Here is a 19,904-nt window from a genome sequence, read left to right on the forward strand (position 1 = left end):
TTTAGGTGGAAACTAGTGAGCTAACTTCCTGCTAACTTCTAGCTCCATTAAATTGAATAAATTCTGTTTTCATGGATGCCTGGATGTTAAACTTAATTGTTACACCGTAAAGCAGCAATGCTGATCATTTTATTACAGATTAAATAAATTAGACAGTTTTTAACTCTCAGTGATGCCGCAGCGTTTGTATGACTTTGGGACCTTAAATGATGGCGTTTTGGACCCAGATTACTCTGCGAAGCTCGTGACTACGGTTGCCGTAATGCTCAGCTTTGTAGCTTACCAAAGTTGTACTAAAACAATTTTTGGCAGATTTTTGACACATAAAATCACATAAAATCGGTTTGTAGTCAGTGAGAATTCAACCAGAATTCATACATTTTTTTTTTTTGAGAAAATTAAAGGATTTTGAGTGCGCCTTATAGTGCGGAAAATACGGTAATCTGAATTTTTTCTTAATTTAGTAAACCCCAAAACTTCTAACAGATAATTGTGCTTAGAATACAGTTGAATAAATATTAAAAAAAATAGATAATGTAATTATTTCTAGACAGGCTGGAGTCTTTCAGTATCCACAAACAGCATGCTTGTTCAGACGCTTCTCCTCCCGGTGGATTGTGCTTTCTCTTTTCTCCTTGTATAAAAAAGATTTTTCATGTTAGTTTTATTTCAAAATTCACGCTTAAAAAAATCCCGTACATATGAACAGCACATAATAAAGAAAAGCGAATGGTTCAGTCTAGCACATACAGGGAGTGCAGAATTATTAGGCAAATGAGTATTTTGTCCACATCATCCTCTTCATGCATGTTGTCTTACTCCAAGCTGTATAGGCTCGAAAGCCTACTACCAATTAAGCATATTAGGTGATGTGCATCTCTGTAATGAGAAGGGGTGTGGTCTAATGACATCAACACCCTATATCAGGTGTGCATAATTATTAGGCAACTTCCTTTCCTTTGGCAAAATGGGTCAAAAGAAGGACTTGACAGGCTCAGAAAAGTCAAAAATAGTGAGATATCTTGCAGAGGGATGCAGCAGTCTTAAAATTGCAAAGCTTCTGAAGCGTGATCATCGAACAATCAAGCGTTTCATTCAAAATAGTCAACAGGGTCGCAAGAAGCGTGTGGAAAAACCAAGGCGCAAAATAACTGCCCATGAACTGAGAAAAGTCAAGCGCGTGCAGCTGCCAAGATGCCACTTGCCACCAGTTTGGCCATATTTCAGAGCTGCAACATCACTGGAGTGCCCAAAAGCACAAGGTGTGCAATACTCAGAGACATGGCCAAGGTAAGAAAGGCTGAAAGATGACCACCACTGAACAAGACACACAAGCTGAAACGTCAAGACTGGGCCAAGAAATATCTCAAGACTGATTTTTCTAAGGTTTTATGGACTGATGAAATGAGAGTGAGTCTTGATGGGCCAGATGGATGGGCCCGTGGCTGGATTGGTAAAGGGCAGAGAGCTCCAGTCCCACTCAGACGCCAGCAAGGTGGAGGTGGAGTACTGGTTTGGGCTGGTATCATCAAAGATGAGTTTGTGGGGCCTTTTCGGGTTGAGGATGGAGTCAAGCTCAACTCCCAGTCCTACTGCCAGTTTCTGGAAGACAGCTTCTTCAAGCAGTGGTACAGGAAGAAGTCTGCATCCTTCAAGCAAAACATGATTTTCATGCAGGACAATGCTCCATCACACGCGTCCCAAGTACTCCACAGCGTGGCTGGCAAGAAAGGGTTTAAAAGAAGAAAAAAACTAATGACATGGCCTCCTTGTTCACCTGATCTGAACCCCATTGAGAACCTGTGGTCCATCATCAAATGTGAGATTTACAAGGAGGGAAAACAGTACACCTCTCTGAACAGTGTCTGGGAGGCTGTGGTTGCTGCTGCACGCAATGTTGATGGTGAACAGATCAAAACACTGACAGAATCCATGGATGGCAGGCTTTTGAGTGTCCTTGCAAAGAAAGGTGGCTATATTGGTCGCTGATTTGTTTTTGTTTTGTTTTTGAATGTCAGAAATGTATATTTGTGAATGTGGAGATGTTAGATTGGTTTCACTGGTAAAAATAAATAATTGAAATGGGTATATATTTGTTTTTTGTTAAGTTGCCTAATAATTATGCACAGTAATAGTCACCTGCACACACAGATATCCCCCTAAAATAGCTAAAACTACAAACAAACTAAAAACTACTTCCAAAAACATTCAGCTTTGATATTAATGAGTTTTTTGGGTTCATTGAGAACATGGTTGTTGTTCAATAATAAAATTATTCCTCAAAAATACAACTTGCCTAATAATTCTGCACTCCCTGTACTCTCATAGGTCATGACAGACTACATATTAAAGATTCCTTTTGACTATAACAGGGGCTGAAATTCTTAAAATTAACAAAATGATTAAATGAGATATGAACTGGCAACAGAGCAAAATGTTTACTGAGGTCATAGAGCCAAGGAGACCATGGACTTCGCCACAAGAGGACTTCATTTTACAATCATGAGTCGCACCCTGCTGGTCATAAGAAGAATAGTGAACCGTCATTTTTGTCCCTCAGCCTTTGGGCTGGGGTATTGTCGCAGGAAGCATTGATATGCAAGTTTTGTGAACGTGATACCTTGAGAATGAGGTGACACGGGACTTTGAAAAGGCTCAGGGGCACCACTGGTGAACGCCAGGATTGGTCTAACCAGCACTGCAAACTGGCTTCACTTTTAAGCTGTGCCCATATTCTATAAACAGTCTATGGGCAAAATGCACTGATGTAGTACTAAGTTGTCACACTGTCAGCTAACCTGAATAGAAAGGTGTCTCAATTACTCTAAAAGTTGCACAGAAATATTTGCAGAGGCACAACAGCACATATCTTGTAAAAGAATGTTTCTCAACACTAAATATGAAGTGAAACTACAAACAGAAGAAGAGGGGCGTGTCTCAATATGGTTTAGAAGAAAATCCAGCCAATCATTTAAAGTGGAGAGCATCTAAAGAGCAGTGGAGTATATCTGGAATGGCTCAAAGGCTAAACGGTTGGTGTATTTTCATTGACCAGTTTAAAAACTGTTGTTGAATTTCTTGCTAATAAACTTATAACAACTAGAGAAAAAAAAAATTACTTAAGACTGCTTCTCTCCTACTGACGTCAGTATTAGACCCCATTCCTGTATTTCATCTATCTTAACCATCTCACTGTACTATATTATTCCAATGGAGCACATTGCTCTCAGACTGTGGGCTTACTTCGTGCTTCCTAGAGTTTCCAAAAGCAAGAATCTTCAGTTCTTCTGTGGAACCAGATTCCTTCTAAAATATAGTATAATATATAATTATTATATATATATATATATATATATATATATAATATATAATTACTAGTATAATTTTAAGTATTCCGGTTTCCTTTTGATAAAATTTATAGTTACAGCTGAATTAAGTGACTCTGACCACCGATTAGATAGGCTGCTGGAGGACTTGCCATCATGTACTACGCACTTCCTCTCTACTCCCCATGTCTTTATGTGCTAGTACTGCATGTTATTCACTCTGCCTCACAGTTTGCATTGTGTTCTTGTCTATCTGTGTCTCATTTTTTGTATTTTCTTCCCCCTCGGCCCCCAACTAGTTGTGAAGATGGCTGCTCCCTCCCTGAGCCTGGTTCTGCCAGAGGTTTCTTCCTAATAAAAAATTGTTTTTCCTTCCCACCATGGCGAGTGCTGCTCATAAAGGATTGTCTCATTATCTAACATTGCAGGATCTTTACATTACAACACAAAGAACCTTGAGGTGGCTGTTGTGGCGTTATGTTGGTGCCATGGAAACAGAATTTAAGTGAGTTCTGGTGCTTCCCCTGGTGGGCACTGTAAAATATAATACAACCTCAAAGTATATTGATGATGAATTCTATTTTACTGAGCTACATACTATTCTATTATTAAGGCTGTTTCTTTTACAGTCTGTTATGCATTGTGGTTTGTTTTGGGGTTTTTTGCTAACTCCTTTAGGAGCCCACTTATTTCTTAGAACAACTTATTTTCTTTGCTTTTTGATATGATTGTTTTTCATATTTGTGGATAAAATAAAAAACACTTTTTGAACAGTACACGTGTCCCTGTTAGTCCTTTGCCTACTCTGCCCCTCACACATCACTGCTCCCTTACAATGAGTTTTTTTTATCAGCATGACTGTCCTGAATTGATGATGAATTAGTGTCTTTTTATCACTTTTGTGCTTTTCATTTATTTGTTTTTTAAAGATGTGTAGGTTTATTGTGACATTAAATTGAACCTATCAGCCTCTCAGAGGCTTGGTCTTTTCTGCCTTACCTTATTTCCATCTGAGGTTCAGAACATTATGCCCCTCTATCTTTCAACAATGAACAATGAAGTATCATAAAAGGCATTTTGTTGTGTATTATCTTCATGGGCCAGCAGGTGTCTCCAAATCCTCATCAATCTGTCCTGGGTGTCCCAGCTTCTCTTTCAAAACCAACATAGTTTATGGAGAGGTGTAAGGCGGGCAAAGAAAATGGCTCTTCTAATTAGATTTTCCATGAACTAGATCCTTAAATAATGTAATGAGTTTACAGCCTGAGAGTTCAAACAGAAAATTTACTCAGCCTTCTGTCTCCGGGCAGCATACAGACACACTGTTTGAAGACAAATCCAGTCATGTCTCTGCTCTTAATTGATCTTTGATCCAGAGGTAAAGCAAGGCCTGGGCTGCCATCAGCTGACTGTCTTTCTAGAATGACTTCATGAGCAGTAAACTGACACCCTACCGGCACGAGCGGCCCTCTGGGTATGACTGAGAGTTCAACTCTCTTTAAAGAGACAGGGAGTGCACACAAAAAGTTACTTTAAGTGGATATATTCATACCTAATCTGCTGTCTATTTTTTTTTTTTTAGACAGGAAACAAGACTCCAAATAGTGTTATTACAGTAGCAAATGTACCTTACTACACTGATAATACAAAATTTACACATATTTGCTCACCACGGCGTCTTTAACTCACTTTCAGATAAACTGAACACGAAAATGTCAAATCCACATTTAGGGTCACGCTTGGCTTCATATTTGTTTAACAAATCAGCTGAGAGGCGACTGTGAAATTAGTCTGGTCTTATCTTTAATAAAAATTACTGGTTTGATAAGACCAGTGATATTTATTGCCTTTACTCTGGAGGGAATTTTAAAAGAGCAGAACATGACCCGGCTGCAGGGACAAGCTGTCAGCTCCTGCAAACACCATGAAATGAAGAGTCGTTTTTACATGTCTGGACGTTTTCTTTTAATTGATCCTTAACCATCTTGTCTGTAACAACATACAGCTACCACATTACAGTCAAACACTGATTACAGTAAAAGAAATTAAACCAACTCTGTCCTGCCTGTGAAACCAGGTAAATAACATCTTCCTTCAGTCCAGATGGTGCCCGCAATAGTTTCCCTACATTATAAAGTCACTCCACAATATTAGCTCGTGATGCTTGTATGCCAGCTGGTTTCACACTGTACCTCAGCATGGTGGTGGCTTTCAAGGTATCAATGTAATATTTATACAATCCCACAATTCTTGGCTGTAAGGAGACAGATAAATACATCACCTTTAGCAAGAAATCTTTAAAAAACTTCTAAGGAGCCTGATGACAGGCAGGGGGTAAAAACAGGAGCTTGGAGGGGCAGTTTCGGGAGTGTTAACAACAGCGGTATTTCCCAAATTCAGTCCACAACAAACTAAGAGCATTCACAGCAGGTGGAAGTCTTTAATCACATTTGTGCAAAGGTCAGACACTCACAACTTGAATATGAATGCTGAGGGCAGATTCAAAATCAGCACCAGTTTACCACCAAAACTCCACACAGGCTTCATCGCCCTTTCACTTTCATGTAGCTGATATTAGATGAATTTTATTATTCATTGTTATGAATATAAAGTATATGGTGATAACTCTGTTAGCAGAAAGTACCAGACACATGTTGTCATGGAAAAGAATGAGAGACGAGCCATCCTCCCCAGAGCTTTTTTAAATAATGTGATTAGTATGTACTCGTACAGACTCAATGAAAACAGGACTGTGATTTTATGTTTGTTCACTTGAACAGCTGCTCAAAACTCATCTGACCTTAACAGGAAGTGAAACTTACAGCAAACACCAGTCTGAGAATATACATTAACCTTCTGTTCAAATGAAGAAACATAAAATCATATTTAATGTGTATTGGCAGAGAAAAACATTAAAATTACATTAAATATTGTGATCTCAGTGATCTTTTCATGATGTTGCTGACTTGAGGTATGCAATGAGGTCTTGGCGCTCTCCCTTCTTTTTGATGCCAGCAAAGATCATTTTGGTTCCAGGAATGTACTTCTTGGGGTTCTCCAGGTACTCCATCAAGGTGTCCTCACTCCAAATGATACCTGAGGGAAAATGGTCATCGATGAGTCAAGTAGCAAGCGGGTGACATCAAGTATCAGCGACTATAGTTTCATGTGTGGCTTTAAAGAGGCCGCATTAATAAAAAGCATTTAGCTTGTATACAATCTTTTAAAAAAAGGAATTAAAGCTACCATTTATAAGTCTAGTTTAGACTCAAAACTAATTAACTGAGGTGAAAATAAATGTCACCTAACACCTCATACTCATTTGCCTTCTTCTGAATGAATCTCACTAGAGACTTGTTACAACTCTAAACAGTCTTGTAGCAATTGAACATTTTATTGTACAAACTGTTTGTGTACTCCAAAAGTATCTGATGGCTTGTCAGATGACATACTGCTTCACCACAAATACAGGATATTTGTTAGTGTCAGCAGCCTGCGATGTCAAAACAGTCACACTGAGACAATAGCGGAAATTTTAAAGATCTGTCCTTTTGTCCTTGAAAACACCCATAACCTTTAAGAGTACTTCTCTCAAGAGCTGACCGTTGCTAAGCTACAAGAACACGTCTTTATCGCATCTACCATTATCTTGACTGATACCACACACCTGCCCCTTCTTGAGTTTGAAGTTGGGAGAGGAAAGTTACAGAAGGAAGGAAAAACGCCACACGAGGACAGTTTTACACAAAGGACTTTGAGCGTGTTGGCCCCCAGCTTCAGCAGGATTTATAGAGAAAACAAATGGTCAGGATGACACAGGGATCGTTAGGCCTGTGTGCACAGTGAAAGAGTGCCATGTGACCTTTTATGAAACCTAAAATGGCTTTGTCATTTGCAAAATGTGAAAGAAATGTTCAACTAATCCAACACCATTATAGTCAATGTGCACTGCATAACATGACAACCTCAGCAGGTCGTTATGTTGTTTTGGATTTCCTTTTTCTCTTTTCTTTTTTCCCCCCCATCAGAGCATCCAAGGCAGTGGCAAGAAAGACATGGCACTCTTCCAAAAAGGGCGACAGGAGACCATTTTATTAACTTCACTTCAAGAGTGAGAAAAACCACCTGCAGGTACAAACTGTGTGTGATTTGAGCTGAAAACAAAAATGCATTCTGGGAACCTGCAAGACTTAAAATGTGAAAACGGAGGAGGATATGAGACTTTTAAAGCCTTACAAAAAAAAAAAAAAAAAAAAAAAAGGGTGGGGAGCTTAACTACTTTTAATATAGATGCTTAAATGGGAAGCCTTTGCCTTTTTTAAAATTAAAAAAAAGGTTAAAAAAAGAAAAAATATTTTGCTTGTAAGCTACTGATACAATATATAAACATGAAACAGCCCTTTAAAGACTTCTGAATTTAAAAAAGAAAAAAGTTTGTGAACATAAACTACACACTTATTCAAGTGAGGCAATTTCCAGAAAAATTCCCAGATTTCAGACAATGCCAATCTCCCTTCTTTGGTGATCTACATCTAGCATACAAAGGTATTTATACTCTACTCAGAGACCCAGTGAACTGACCTTTGCTCTTGTTGGCGTCTGTATAAGTGAAGCCTTCTGCTTGTCCGGTCTTCCTTCCGAACAGACCCCAGAGGTTGGGGCCCACCTTATGCTTGCCACCCTGCTCTACCGTGTGGCACTGAGCACACTTCTGGACAAAAACCTTCTTTCCCTTTTCAGCGTCTCCCATAGTTGACTGGAGAAACAAAGGCAACAGGAAAAAGAATAGAATGAGATGAAAATGCAGTTTAAAAAGCAAAAGTAAAAGTATACAGAATTATGAAGGGCTCTTTAAATACATCAGACTGTCTTCTATTCATAGCCCAGTTAGGAAGCTCAAAGCTCTAATTTGACCCCAGCGCCATTTTGTGAAGGTCACTTAAGGAGACAACTCCATAACTTTGACCATCTCTTATCGCCGGCTCTAACTTTACAATGCATTCAGGTAAGTGATCGCATTGCCCTGTGCGCTGGCACGACGCCGAGATTACCCGGAAAGCTGACAGAAAAGCAGTGCAGGAAGCCGAAACTACACCGCCCTTAAAACACGTTGGGCTAGCCACGAAGGGCCTCAGCTCGAGTTCAGTGTTGCCAACTCCTCAGTAAGGAAAATCGCTATTGGCTGTCCTAAAAGTCGCTAGAAGTCGCTAAATGACGTCATCACCTAATTTGCATAATTGGTCACGCTAATATAATTGTAACCTATGTTGTTGGAGAGAGAAATAACATCGTGGAAGAGACATAAAGTGAGTAAAAAACGTCCTAAATCCATTTAGAGTTTATTTAGAACTACAATTAAATTTCTTTTAGCAATTATTGTTTTTTTAATGTCACAATTCCAACCCTGCTCCTTTACCCGGGCTTGGACCGGCAAAGTGACCCGAAATAGGCACTCTGGTGGAGTTACTTTGTGTTTGTGTGTGTTTATAAGTAGTTTTAAACCTTGTGATCCACAAAACCGCATAAGAGTAAAAGATTAAAAGAAGAACTGACTGCGTTACAGCACCCGCTGCTTGTTGAGAGTAAAAGCGATACGCGCTTTCATCGTCTTTTTTAGCGACTTTTTATAGAAAAAAAGTCGCTAGGGGGTCTGAAAACTCGCTAAATATAGCGACAAAGTCGCTAAGTTGGCAACACTGCTCGAGTTACTCCAGGGGGGAAAGGTTGCCAGGTTTGGCGAGTAAAGGAAGACCTTTTTAATGATCTTGCGCCATGAGGCAGAAGGTTTACCGAGGGGAGTCAAGGTTAATGTGCTTAGCGGAAAACATGCTGTAATTACTAAAGCACCTGTGGCAGAGATCCGGCCGGTGTTTCTGCCATAAAGTCGCTTCTACTTTAAAGATTAAAAATGATGGTCTATCATCACTGGGGGAAACATTTTAGTGCAACACCACTAACATGACCCCGGTCCCCAAAAATCCTCTACCGCCCCCTTTTTCATTAAAACTGCCTACAAATCTTACATATATTACACATCAACCATCATTATACGGTTAGTTTTTTGAGTTACATAATATAACGGCTAATTTTCTCATTCTAGTTCTTAAGAGACGAACCGCACTACATCGTATGCCATTTACAATAGACGCGTAGCCTCCAACATGGCGGCAGCCGGCTGAATGGCATCCTCCTCACGTAATATCAAGGACGTACACCATTTACCAACATGTATCAACATGTATTCGCGGTCTATGTGGCATTTTCGCCCGATTTTGACGTTTCGAATCGCTGACTCAAGCTCAACCTGAACTCAGCTTGGGTCAACCATCGTGCTAGTAGTACGACAAGCCGGGTATGGGTCGCCCACCGGGGCTGTCAAGGATGCTTCAATGTCGGCGTACGAAAATTGCACTTCAAAGCTGCTGTGTTGCCCAAATGTGTTCCCAAATCACACAAGAGCTCAAGTAAAATGGCTATAACGTTTAAATTACCTTATTATTCCCCCATAACGGACTACGCAATGAGAGCACAACCGGGCTATTCACCAACGTGGGCGCTAACTCCCGCTACATGCTACTGTTGCGGCTCATATCCTGTTACTTATAATAGAACCTCGATTCTCCTGTAAATAAATTTATAAAGTATGAAATTTTACCTTTGATGAGAAGATGTCGGGTTAAAAATACTCTGCTGTAGGTAAGTAACCGGCTCAGCCTCGGCCGACAAGCGGTTTGTGACGGTCGCAAAGAAGGTCACTTCACTTTAGAGGCACCGGCTTTCGACGTCATCACAGCCAATCATGTGCCGCGAGATTACCGCTTAACCATTACGTGTCGGTGTAGTATCATTTCTATAAACTGATGTAGCCTCATCCCTGTCATAGCTTTAATTTTATATAAAGAAGTCGTTTAATTTGTATGAAAAAAAAATACAATTTAAACACAGAAAACACTCATATCGTGTCTATATGTAAGGTTTTACCAAGAACGCAGCAAGTTTTGTTATGTGTGTACACGCGAGGCGACGAGGCTGAGAGCAAGAAAACGAAAGGGAGTTTTAGTACAGGCCCCAAGAATCTTGTCGCATTCCCTCCAGAGCCATTATAGGGCAAAGGGAACCTGCTTTTCTGGAGAAGTTTCATGAATGATTTTGGCAACCGAAAGTACTCCGCGTTTAACTTGGTAACAAAAGATAGCCTTTTAATTTAACAAAACTGACACGTAATTTAATAAGTCACTCAATGAACGTATACTCTTAAGTACATGTAGTCTCCACAAACCAATTACCAATAGAAAACGTGTGCATAATGTTTACAAATTATTAAATAAAATAGATTGTCTTCTTTTTATGTCTTCTACTTATCTGTAGTTTCTTACATTGCCTTTTGCACTCTACATCCTTATCCCAAAATGAAGCCTCACTCGCAAAGTGAAATTTATGTGGCTAAATGATATTTATATTAAACATGAAAGACAGAAAATGAAAAAAATAAAATAAAAAGGTTAAGTGCTGAGCCTTGAGTGTTTTCTCAAGGTGACACTATGTGTCCCCAGGATAGTAGAAAAGACTTGTTTTACTAAACACAAAGACATATAGCGAGCATCATTCACAACATATGAAACGGGAATACTATTATGACAGAAAGCGGCTATAAAATCTAAACGTTTGTGCTCAGAAGGGTCATTCAGCACGTGACCTGTAAGCACCTAAAAATACACGAGCGCGCGCGCACACACACACATGCAAACTAGGATGCTTTCAAAATTAATAATCTACCCTTACAGCACATCATATTTTTAACAGCACGTGTTTTATTTAAAAATCATGGTCTGCCATTATAGATATAATCTTACAACTTTTCTGGTCGTCTGTCCCCAGCACGAATGTGACTAACTCTCTCATCTCTAACGAAGGGCTAGTTCCCTCTTATTTCTTTAAACAAACACACACAGAGGCAGACAGAACGAGAGCTCAGGTAACTATTTCACAGCTGATACCTGATGTTGTCTAAGAGTGTAATCCTGTGTCAGGTATTTATAGAACACGATTAATAGGATTAATAAGCCATCAGGTGTTCTGGTTTGGTGATAAGTCCCATTACTCATGTTAATTAACGTGTTAGTTACAAAACCTCTCTGCAGCATCTTTTCGTAAGACCAGGGTATTTTGTAACACCTGCATTTCTCCTTCCTGTGCTGCAGAGGGCAGTAAACGCAAATACGTGTCATCAGCTCCGCGGATGCCTTTAAGACTGTCGGAATTTCTACAATTAATTCACTAAAGTTCTCATTTGACAGCGAACAAAGCAATTCACTTTCTAAATATTTCAAGATTTAAAACAAAAGTACTAAAACAACATTTAATCTCCTGCCTTATAAGCATTCTCTATGCACGATTCAATCTCATTGCTTCTCTGATTCATAACTTTTTCTAAATATTTAAATTATCAAATGCTTGCAAATGACTACTACAAGCGCTAAGTCGTGAATTTTTAAAAGTCTCAATCTAAATAATGTTAATGAAGGAAATTACTTTTCCAAAAGTTTTTTTTTCAAACCACGTAAATAAACACGTAAATAACAAGAGCCGTTATAATTTACTTAACAAATGCCGTGGAGCACCTGAAGGCAGCACTAACAACTGCAAGCAACACTGCTGTGTTTACAGGGAAGCGAAGATGGAGGAGTATCCCTCCAAACAAGTGCCCGAAAACCTCGACGACCCTCCCAACAGCCGACTGTTCGTGGTGACGAGTCGGTCCATCACCGAAGATGAGTTGCGGGAAAGCTTCTACGTGTTTGGAGACATTCAGGGGGTCTGGGTTGTCAAAGACAAGCAGACAAAGGAGTCCAAAGGCATTGCCTACGTAAAGTTTGCCAAGTCTTCTCAGGCCTGCTTGGCCATGGAAGAAATGCATGGCAAAGTCCTGGTGGAAGGGACTAAACCTGTTAAGGTAATGTCAATGGTTAGGTCTCCAAAAAGATTATATTTTGTCAGCTTCAGTTCAGACTGTCGATTTATAATTTGCGTATAGCTAGCATGCTAAAGGGGCGTGATCGCTAGCTGCTTTCAGTTCACATAACCTCAATTATCTACAATCTCACTCTTATGTGCAAAATGCTGTTTAAATTTTAAATATTTGGAACTGAGAAGACAAAACATGGAATATTCATGGCTAGGGATAAATCTTATTCTTAACTTTACATAAGAAAAAATCATAGTTGCGATTCCTCTTCGAAAATATACAATTAACGTGTATCTTCCGCTATTATAATGCATCATTTGTGTCTCTTTGTTTGGAAATGTTGGCTCTTCAGGTGTTTATAGCCCAGTCACGGTCATCAACGAGACACAGAGATGTTGAGGATGAGGAGCTGACCAGGATTTTTGTCATGATCCCCAAATCCTTCTCAGAAGAGGACCTCAAAGAAACATTCAAAGTAATACTTCTTCTTTTATGGCTTCGCAGCTCTTTGCTTGCCTGTGTTTTTTATGTGTCTAACGGAAATTGCGTTGATTGTTTAATGTCAGTATTGTGTTTCCTTTATAAAAAATATTTGTGTGCTCACCCAAAGAGGTTTTGGCCATCTATCAAAGAACCTGCACCAGGACTGTGATTAAAGTATTTTGCTATAATCTAAATATATTTATATTTGTCTATCAAATGGCCTAAAAATAACAGGAACATACATAAACGTGTGTTAAGTAAGAACAAAAAATCATACTTTAACTATATACAGACCACTTATGCTTAGTGTATATAGTGTGTTCTTTTAGACCATCTTATTTCAGCCTCTCTAGAACTCGCTGACACTCCTAAATGCTCATTTAGATTCTTTCTGTTTTCTGTTTTGCAGGAGTATGGGGATATTGAGTATTGTGTGATTATCAAAAACAAGTTTACAGGAGAAAGTAAAGGCCTCGGCTACGTAAGATACTACAAACCCTCCCAAGCTGCCCTCGCCATAGAGAACTGCGACAAAGGTAGGTCTGCCAAACTCATTTACTTGTTCATTAATCCTGGTAGAAGCAGCAGTATGAACATCAAATGTACAGAGTGGTTGGTGAACGGTTACAGCTGTGGTGACTTCTCACTTCAGTTAACACTTAGTAAAGGGCATGTTTATGATTTAAAGCTGTGGAAATGGTGTTATTAGCCTACAGGGCCATCCTGGCTGAACCTCGAAGCAAATCGACAGCAACAGAAGATTACAGCTCTGGAGGAGCAGCAGCCAGAAATGATTATGCTGGCGGCTCTGAATCCATGAACCAGTACGCGTTCTCATTGGGTACGAGTTTCTTTGTCATCAGAATTTACTACCACAGAAAGGAAAGGGTAAAGGTCTTAGTATTATCCTCTGTCTTGGTACTGACCCTGGTGTCCTTCTTCCCTGTTTAGGCGACCCTGGGAACTACACAGTCATAGATTACCGCCACGGTGATTTCACGCGCTGTCTCATGGTGTCCACGCGGGTTGCACTCAATCAGGAGCAGATTTTTTCTCTGTTTGACATTATACCTGGCATGGAGTACTGCGAGCTGCAGAGGGATGCCTATGGAATGAACAAAGGTTAACAGTTCAATGTTATTTATATACCTCCAACATGTTACACCAGTCAGAATCTGTTGCAGTGAGGAGAAAAAAACCCTTTTAAAACGAACCATCTGCAGAATGAGGCTCAGGGACGGTAACTGTCCAACTTGACCTGTTGGGCCAAGGAATCACTAAACACTGAGCAGATTGTTGGGAACAGTAACCTCAAAGTAAACTCTTACAGAACTTAGAGCCACCAATGTTATGGGTTTAATCATCTACAAATGTGACAAGATTTTAATCATGAATGTTTTCTTAGTGTGACAGAGAGTGACTAAAGAGATTCTATTTTTGATTGCATGAGATGGCTAAAAGGAGCAAACCTTCACATTTGAAAAACTGGATGGAGCTGCTGATTATTTTACAAACTACATCAGCTTTACTCTAGTTTGCAGTCTCTATTCTCTGTGGATGTTGATGTGGTCCGTTCTGTTTTGATGACTGTAAAATATTCCACTCAGACCTTTTCTTTGCTGTGTGTCACCTGCCTCCAGGCCATGCTTTGATTCGCTACAGCAATCTTGGGTCAGCACTTTATGCCCGAGAAAAGCTAAACGGCTTTGAATATCCACCTGGAAACAGACTGGCTGTAAATTTTGTTGACGACGGCGAGGACCGCGGCAGGTATACACACACATGCACACATAACTACACAACAGTATATGTTTAACTTTGAGCCTGCAAAAGGGTCACAAATTACTGGAGCCTCAGAGAAGAAACACCCTTTAAAGTTAATATATCCATAAATTAAAAAATAGGAATGAAAATGCCACTGATAATTAACTGTGACCTTGTCTGCACGCCTTCTTGGCCATGTTTTATTTGTTGTTAAATATTCACGGGTGAATGTTGTCCCCTGTGGGTTGCAGTGACCGGGCAGTGTTTTTTCAGAGTGCCGTGACTGCCTTTTTAAATTTTACGTGATCTCAAAGCTGTTAGCGATACACATTCACAATATTCATGAACTTCACACTCTCTCTAGTAAAAGACATCAGAAGAGCGTTCTTGAGTTATACTTCTGTGTCAGATCTACGCTGTAACTTGTGCCATAACCAGAAGCCCATTTTAATCTTACGCCACAATATTTTACGTAACCAGACGTGCACCTCCCAAGAAAATGTAACTACGCGTTGGGTCAGCGCGTACTACAACGGCTTGAATGGTGTGGTTGCCGAAGCTTGCGGTGTAGGAATAAAAGGAGTTTCTGGTTAGTTAGGATGTAGATTTCACGCTGAAGTCTAAATCAAGCTTTAGTACAAGTTTTTTAAAAAGTTAGAACAGGGGTGTCAAACTCCAGGCCTCGAGGGCCGGTGTCCTGCAGGTTTTAGATATCACCCTGGGTCAACATACCTGAATCAAATGATTAGTTCATTACCAGGCTTCTGGGGCATTTCTCAATATGCGTACTTGTGCGTACTTGCGTTCTCGTGTACTCGTGATACGTCATCAGTCGGAGACCAAGTACTGTTCCAATTCGAAGTACGCATCAAGCCGAGAACGCGAAAAAGTCCCGGATGTGTTCTCGCTCCGCCCGTTTTATCGAGCATGCATCAGTGTGGACTTGGTACAGCTAAATATCCCAGAATGCATTTCGTCCAAAACTCAACAGCGGACTCCCGGCACATCGTTTTCAACCCCCCCCCCCCCGCGGTCTTCTCAGTACTCAGGTTAAAGAAACCCCAGCAGCTGTCTATAGTATTGAGTGTCCACTAAAATAGGAATAAAAGCGTTCTAACATCTCACCTGCTTGTTTTTATTAAGGTATGTACACGTATGTATGTGTACACTATTTTTATTAATAGAGGTTTCACTACTGAGGTTAAAAATGATATATAAGTCACTTAGATCACTTCTAAATGTTAATGTTTGGTTTATTTCAATGTTTTATTTGTTCCTGAGTAAACCGGTTTGGCTGTGATTAAAGTTAAGCTTCATAACATGTTACTCACAGTTAAATTAAGAGGGGACGGCAGTAAAAACTCTGGACCTGTGACATCATCACGTACGCAGGTGTTCCAATTGTACAAATCGCGAGTCCGTGCTCGCGTGCGTTCTCGGCGAGTACATACTCACCGAGAACGCGAGTACGTACTCGCGTACTTGAGAATTGAGAAACGACCCTGGAGAACTTCAAGACATGGAGGTCATTTAGTCACTAAAATCAGCTGCGTTGGATACATCTAAAACCTGCAGGACTCCGGCCCTCGAGGCCTGGAGTTCGACGCCTGTGAGTTAGAAGAAAAAGTTAATTTCTTTCCTTGGTGTGAACTCGCTATATTAGTTATTAGCATTCACGGAGAAGTACAAGAACTAAACAAGACATTTTATATGGAAGACGATCCTGAGCAATATGGATCTAGTTAACTTGGCCAGGATTTTAAATTTGGTGCTTGTGGACTATATAGTGACAGTGAACTGGGGCTGAGATGCTCAGCTGTCATCCCCCTGCTGTTTCTCAAAATGCTATGCCTCAGCGTCTCTGACTACGCGATGTAGGACCAGTGTCTCCTTTCCTGTTCAAGTTGGCTTGAACATGAAAATTACACATCAGTAGAATACAGTGCAATACAAGAAGAAGCACAAAAAGCCATCAGAGATTAAAGTAGCATGCACTACTACACAGTACACCGTGTTTTAAACACTCAGTGTCACTTCACTAAGAATAAGTTCTTTTGCACCTTCTGTCTTTAATGTCACAAACATGAAAAAGAGTAGCTCTCATAATAGTTGCTGCACAGATTTTTAACACTGCCCCCTTGTGATTTTATTTAGCTATGACATGTGGACGAAGCCCTACAAGCGAGAAGTGCACCTCTGTGCTGGGTGCTTGAGGTAGACTTAATTTTCCCTCCGTGTCCACAGCTGGAAACAGCCTGTATGTTTGCTGTTGTGTGTAGTCCTGTAGGTCGGATGGCCATGCAGTTTGTTGCAGCACAGATGATGTCAGCGGTCTGGAACGGACCATCCAGCAGCCAAGTGATGAAACCTGTGAGTCATTAATTCAACATCTGATTTACAAAATTGTGTCAGGTCATCGTCTTGTTACTCTGCACATTTTATTTACATTTCAGATGTTTTTTTTTTTTAGCAATGACAATAAGAACATTTCTAAAAAAGATATATTTTAATTCTTATTAGCTTATCTTTTAAAAATTTGTGCTCACATAAAGATTAAAAGTAGTTCAACAGACCAAACCTAGAATCTCCTTTTCTGAGGGATATGCAGTGTTTGAACAGTATGTGTCATTAAAATTACTGATCCTGTGTTCTCTGTGTTGGTATGTACCAGGGCTTCTCTGTTGTCTCATCAGTTTCTCGAATTCAGACCGACGCCAACCTGCCGTCACTGAAGAAGCTCGCTCCGCCTGACAGCAAAACCAAGGAGCGGCTGTTTGTCGTGTTCAGCCCCTCCCCGCTGCCCCCCGATGTGTTGGAGGATGTTTTTTGGTAAGTGCCCTGTGGTCTGACTCAATCACTACGTTTTCAGAAAATGCTGATGAGTTAAATACACATGCTGTCACAAAACAGTAAAAAAAAAACCCAGTGCATTACCGGGACGGTTAAAGGTCTGCTTGATCACGACTCTTGGCTCAATCAGTGCAAACTGCTGTGGATGATAACATCAGGCTAAGTGCTCTTAAATAACAGAGTAAAGCTGCTATTAAACCAAACAGCCAGAATTAGAAAATGTTCCTGCTTTACAATTAAATGTTATTTGTTCGTCTGTGCCTCCCTGTGTCTGTCTGTCTAGTCGCTTTGGCTCCCTCATTGAAGTCCACTTGGTTCCAGGGAGAAAAGTTGGATACATGAAGTATGCAGATAAACAGGTAAAACTCAGATTGAGGATGAACTTGTAGGTTTAGTAATGAAGGAATAGAATGTAAGTAAACTTCAAACTCTTCTTCATCTCTGTGTTCATCTCTGTCAGTGCGCGGACGAGGCCATGGCAGCGCTCCACGGACGCGTCGTTAACGGGGTAAAGATGAAGGTGATGCTGGCTGATCCTCCCAGAGAGGAATCTCATAAACGTCCTCGTACCTACTGAAGCCTACATGACACGAACCAATGGTAAGTGTGCAGTCTTCTGCTGCAGGCTCACCAGTATGTGCAATTGGAAGTATTTTGGCAACAATATATTTACACTGTACACGTAATTCGTCTGTTTACATGTTTGTTTCAGAAAATATCAGACACACTGCTGATGAGAATAATTTCTTATATTCTTGATTAGGACTTCTGATTTATTTAATCCAACACCTGTGTGTGTGTGCGTGTGTGTGTGCGTGTGTGTGTGCGTGTGTGTGTGTGTGTGTGTGTGTGTGTGTGTGTGTGTGTGTGTGTGTGTGTGTGTGTGTGTGTGTGTGTGTGTGTGTGTGTGTGTGTGTGTGTGTGTGTGTGTGTGTGTGTGTTTGTGCTCTAGTGTCAGATGCTTCGGGTATATTTGTTGACTGACCACAAAGTAAAGACGCTCTTAACAAACGTTGACAAAAGAGCAAATATGAAGCATATAAACACAATAAGTACAAAAAGGGAAAGGATCAGTGACAGTGTGAGGTGACGGCTTGAAGTAATCTGGGAGTTCAAATTTCAGCAGCGTAGTGGGAAACAAGCGTAACTGTGAAGATGCACACTCTTGGCTCTCTACATCACCTGTCAGGGTCTGTTCAGGGACAAGAAAGGCTCAGTGTGTAGGCAGGCTAACCAACTACAAAGGACCAGTGCTACTTCATCAGTTCACAAGGAAGGAAGTGCTGCAGTGCTGTGATGTCTGATCCAACAGGTGGTATCATGGAGGCAGGTAGACGTGCAAAAAGAAAACGTTAGGAAGTGCTACACGTACAACAAAGTATTTATGAAATAAAACACTAGGAAACACCAACTTTCTGGATTTTTCCTGATATATTAGCAATGTCACAGCATGTGTTGTACATAAGTGTCCTTGCAATACTACGTCTGGTCAGTAAAGCAAAAAAACACAGATCAGAGTGGGGTCTTCAAATTCAAATTGTGTCGAAGGCTTTCAAAGCCTGATTATAAGCTAAAAGAATTCAAGGTAGTAAAAGAGTATTTATTAATCATTATAAAGTTATATCATTACACATAAAGCTTTGCACCCCTACTCCACTTCCATTGCAGGTTATTAGAGTTTAGAATATTTAACCTCAATGTTACTCACAGCGAAGGCCCTTTATGATTTATTTGCAACTTAAATAAACTGTGTGAGAGCTCCTTCACGTCACCCACCTGTGCACTCCTGTGAAGCTCTCTCCTCATGAGTCACGAAAGCGACACTAACAAGATGTCAACAAGTTTCTGATGACAGTCGTTTCTCTTCCTGTGAATAACACTGCAGCTTCTTGTTCCCCAGGCGACTGTTGCCATGACACAATGACACCTGACCTGACAGACCGATATCAAGACCTTCTCCCGACCTCTGACACGACCTTTGACACCTGTCTGACCTTACTCCCGGTCAGTGACCTTGCAGCGACTCACTGATAGGACGCTCCAGTGTTATAACACTAATAAACTGAAGTCTTAATCGTGAACAGTCTGTGAATAGCAGCATGTGTAGTTTGTGGTCAGTGTCGTACTTTCGTGCTTTCTAAGTGCAAAATTTCAGCCTCGACACTGCTCTTTGATTTAACAGATTATTTAAGAAACGCTGACGTGAGAAGTCTCATGGCAGTGTGCAGCATTTTACTTTATGAAAAGCTGCAGGCAGGAGGCTGCAGTTTACTGATAAGCTGTGAAAAACAGGCTTTGGATGTGGACAGTTTGTAGTTCAGATCTGGTCCTCCTTATTTGTCTGATGGTATGCTCTGTAGCCTGTGCTGGGCTCAGTTTAAAGGTGGTTATTTGAATGACTGTGAACCTTTTTTTTTTTTTTTTTGTCAATAAAAATATAGTTGAACATATTCAGTCTGTCTCATCTCTTCTTTTACAACATATTACCTGAACAGCTAATAAAAATAAATTATAAA

At 40.3% G+C, this 19,904-nt stretch overlaps 2 protein-coding genes across 6 annotated transcripts; one reads left to right on the plus strand and one right to left on the minus strand.

The window, feature by feature from the left end:
• Positions 1-5,266: 5,266 nt before the first annotated feature.
• On the minus strand, positions 5,267-10,138 carry LOC116309922 (cytochrome c). 3 transcript variants are annotated; one of them, XM_031726647.2, is made up of 3 exons: positions 9,982-10,138; positions 7,908-8,082; positions 5,267-6,422 (listed from the first exon to the last, which is right to left on the minus strand). In XM_031726647.2, the coding sequence occupies exons 2-3, from the start codon at positions 8,074-8,076 to the stop codon at positions 6,277-6,279; spliced, it is 315 nt and encodes a 104-aa protein (XP_031582507.1). In that variant the 5' UTR covers positions 8,077-8,082; positions 9,982-10,138; the 3' UTR covers positions 5,267-6,276. The 3 variants fall into 3 exon arrangements, with proteins under 3 accessions (XP_031582507.1, XP_039477608.1, XP_031582506.1); XM_039621674.1 differs by lacking the exon at positions 9,982-10,138 and adding an exon at positions 8,378-8,493; XM_031726646.2 differs by lacking the exon at positions 9,982-10,138 and adding an exon at positions 8,186-8,348.
• Positions 10,139-11,941: 1,803 nt separating this feature from the next.
• rbm45 (RNA binding motif protein 45) lies at positions 11,942-19,842 on the plus strand. 3 transcript variants are annotated; one of them, XM_039621673.1, is made up of 11 exons: positions 11,942-12,279; positions 12,644-12,766; positions 13,184-13,310; positions 13,484-13,615; positions 13,726-13,896; positions 14,415-14,544; positions 16,818-16,908; positions 17,210-17,367; positions 17,672-17,747; positions 17,849-17,988; positions 18,341-19,842. In XM_039621673.1, the coding sequence occupies exons 1-10, from the start codon at positions 12,004-12,006 to the stop codon at positions 17,963-17,965; spliced, it is 1,401 nt and encodes a 466-aa protein (XP_039477607.1). In that variant the 5' UTR covers positions 11,942-12,003; the 3' UTR covers positions 17,966-17,988; positions 18,341-19,842. The 3 variants fall into 3 exon arrangements, with proteins under 3 accessions (XP_039477607.1, XP_031582505.1, XP_031582504.1); XM_031726645.2 differs by having other exon boundaries at positions 18,578-19,842; XM_031726644.2 differs by having other exon boundaries at positions 19,289-19,842.
• Positions 19,843-19,904: the final 62 nt, after the last annotated feature.

This window comes from Oreochromis aureus, linkage group 13 (genome assembly GCF_013358895.1).
Source record: "Oreochromis aureus strain Israel breed Guangdong linkage group 13, ZZ_aureus, whole genome shotgun sequence".
NCBI classification, from domain to species: Eukaryota; Metazoa; Chordata; class Actinopteri; order Cichliformes; family Cichlidae; genus Oreochromis; species Oreochromis aureus.

Excerpts from the sequence above, each read along its gene's own strand:
- LOC116309922 (XM_031726646.2), bottom strand. The coding sequence starts at position 8,206 with ATGAATAGAAGACAGTCTGAT. Across the intron at positions 8,083-8,185 it reads TGAATAGAAGACAGTCTGAT|TCAACTATGGGAGACGCTGA; the intron begins GTATTTAAAGAG and ends TTGTTTCTCCAG. Across the intron at positions 6,423-7,907 it reads AGACGCCAACAAGAGCAAAG|GTATCATTTGGAGTGAGGAC; the intron begins GTCAGTTCACTG and ends ATTTTCCCTCAG.
- rbm45 (XM_039621673.1), top strand. The coding sequence starts at position 12,004 with ATGGAGGAGTATCCCTCCAAACAAGTGCCCGAAAACCTCGACGACCCT. Across the intron at positions 13,616-13,725 it reads CCAGTACGCGTTCTCATTGG|GCGACCCTGGGAACTACACA; the intron begins GTACGAGTTTCT and ends TTCCCTGTTTAG. Across the intron at positions 17,748-17,848 it reads TGAAGTATGCAGATAAACAG|TGCGCGGACGAGGCCATGGC; the intron begins GTAAAACTCAGA and ends CATCTCTGTCAG.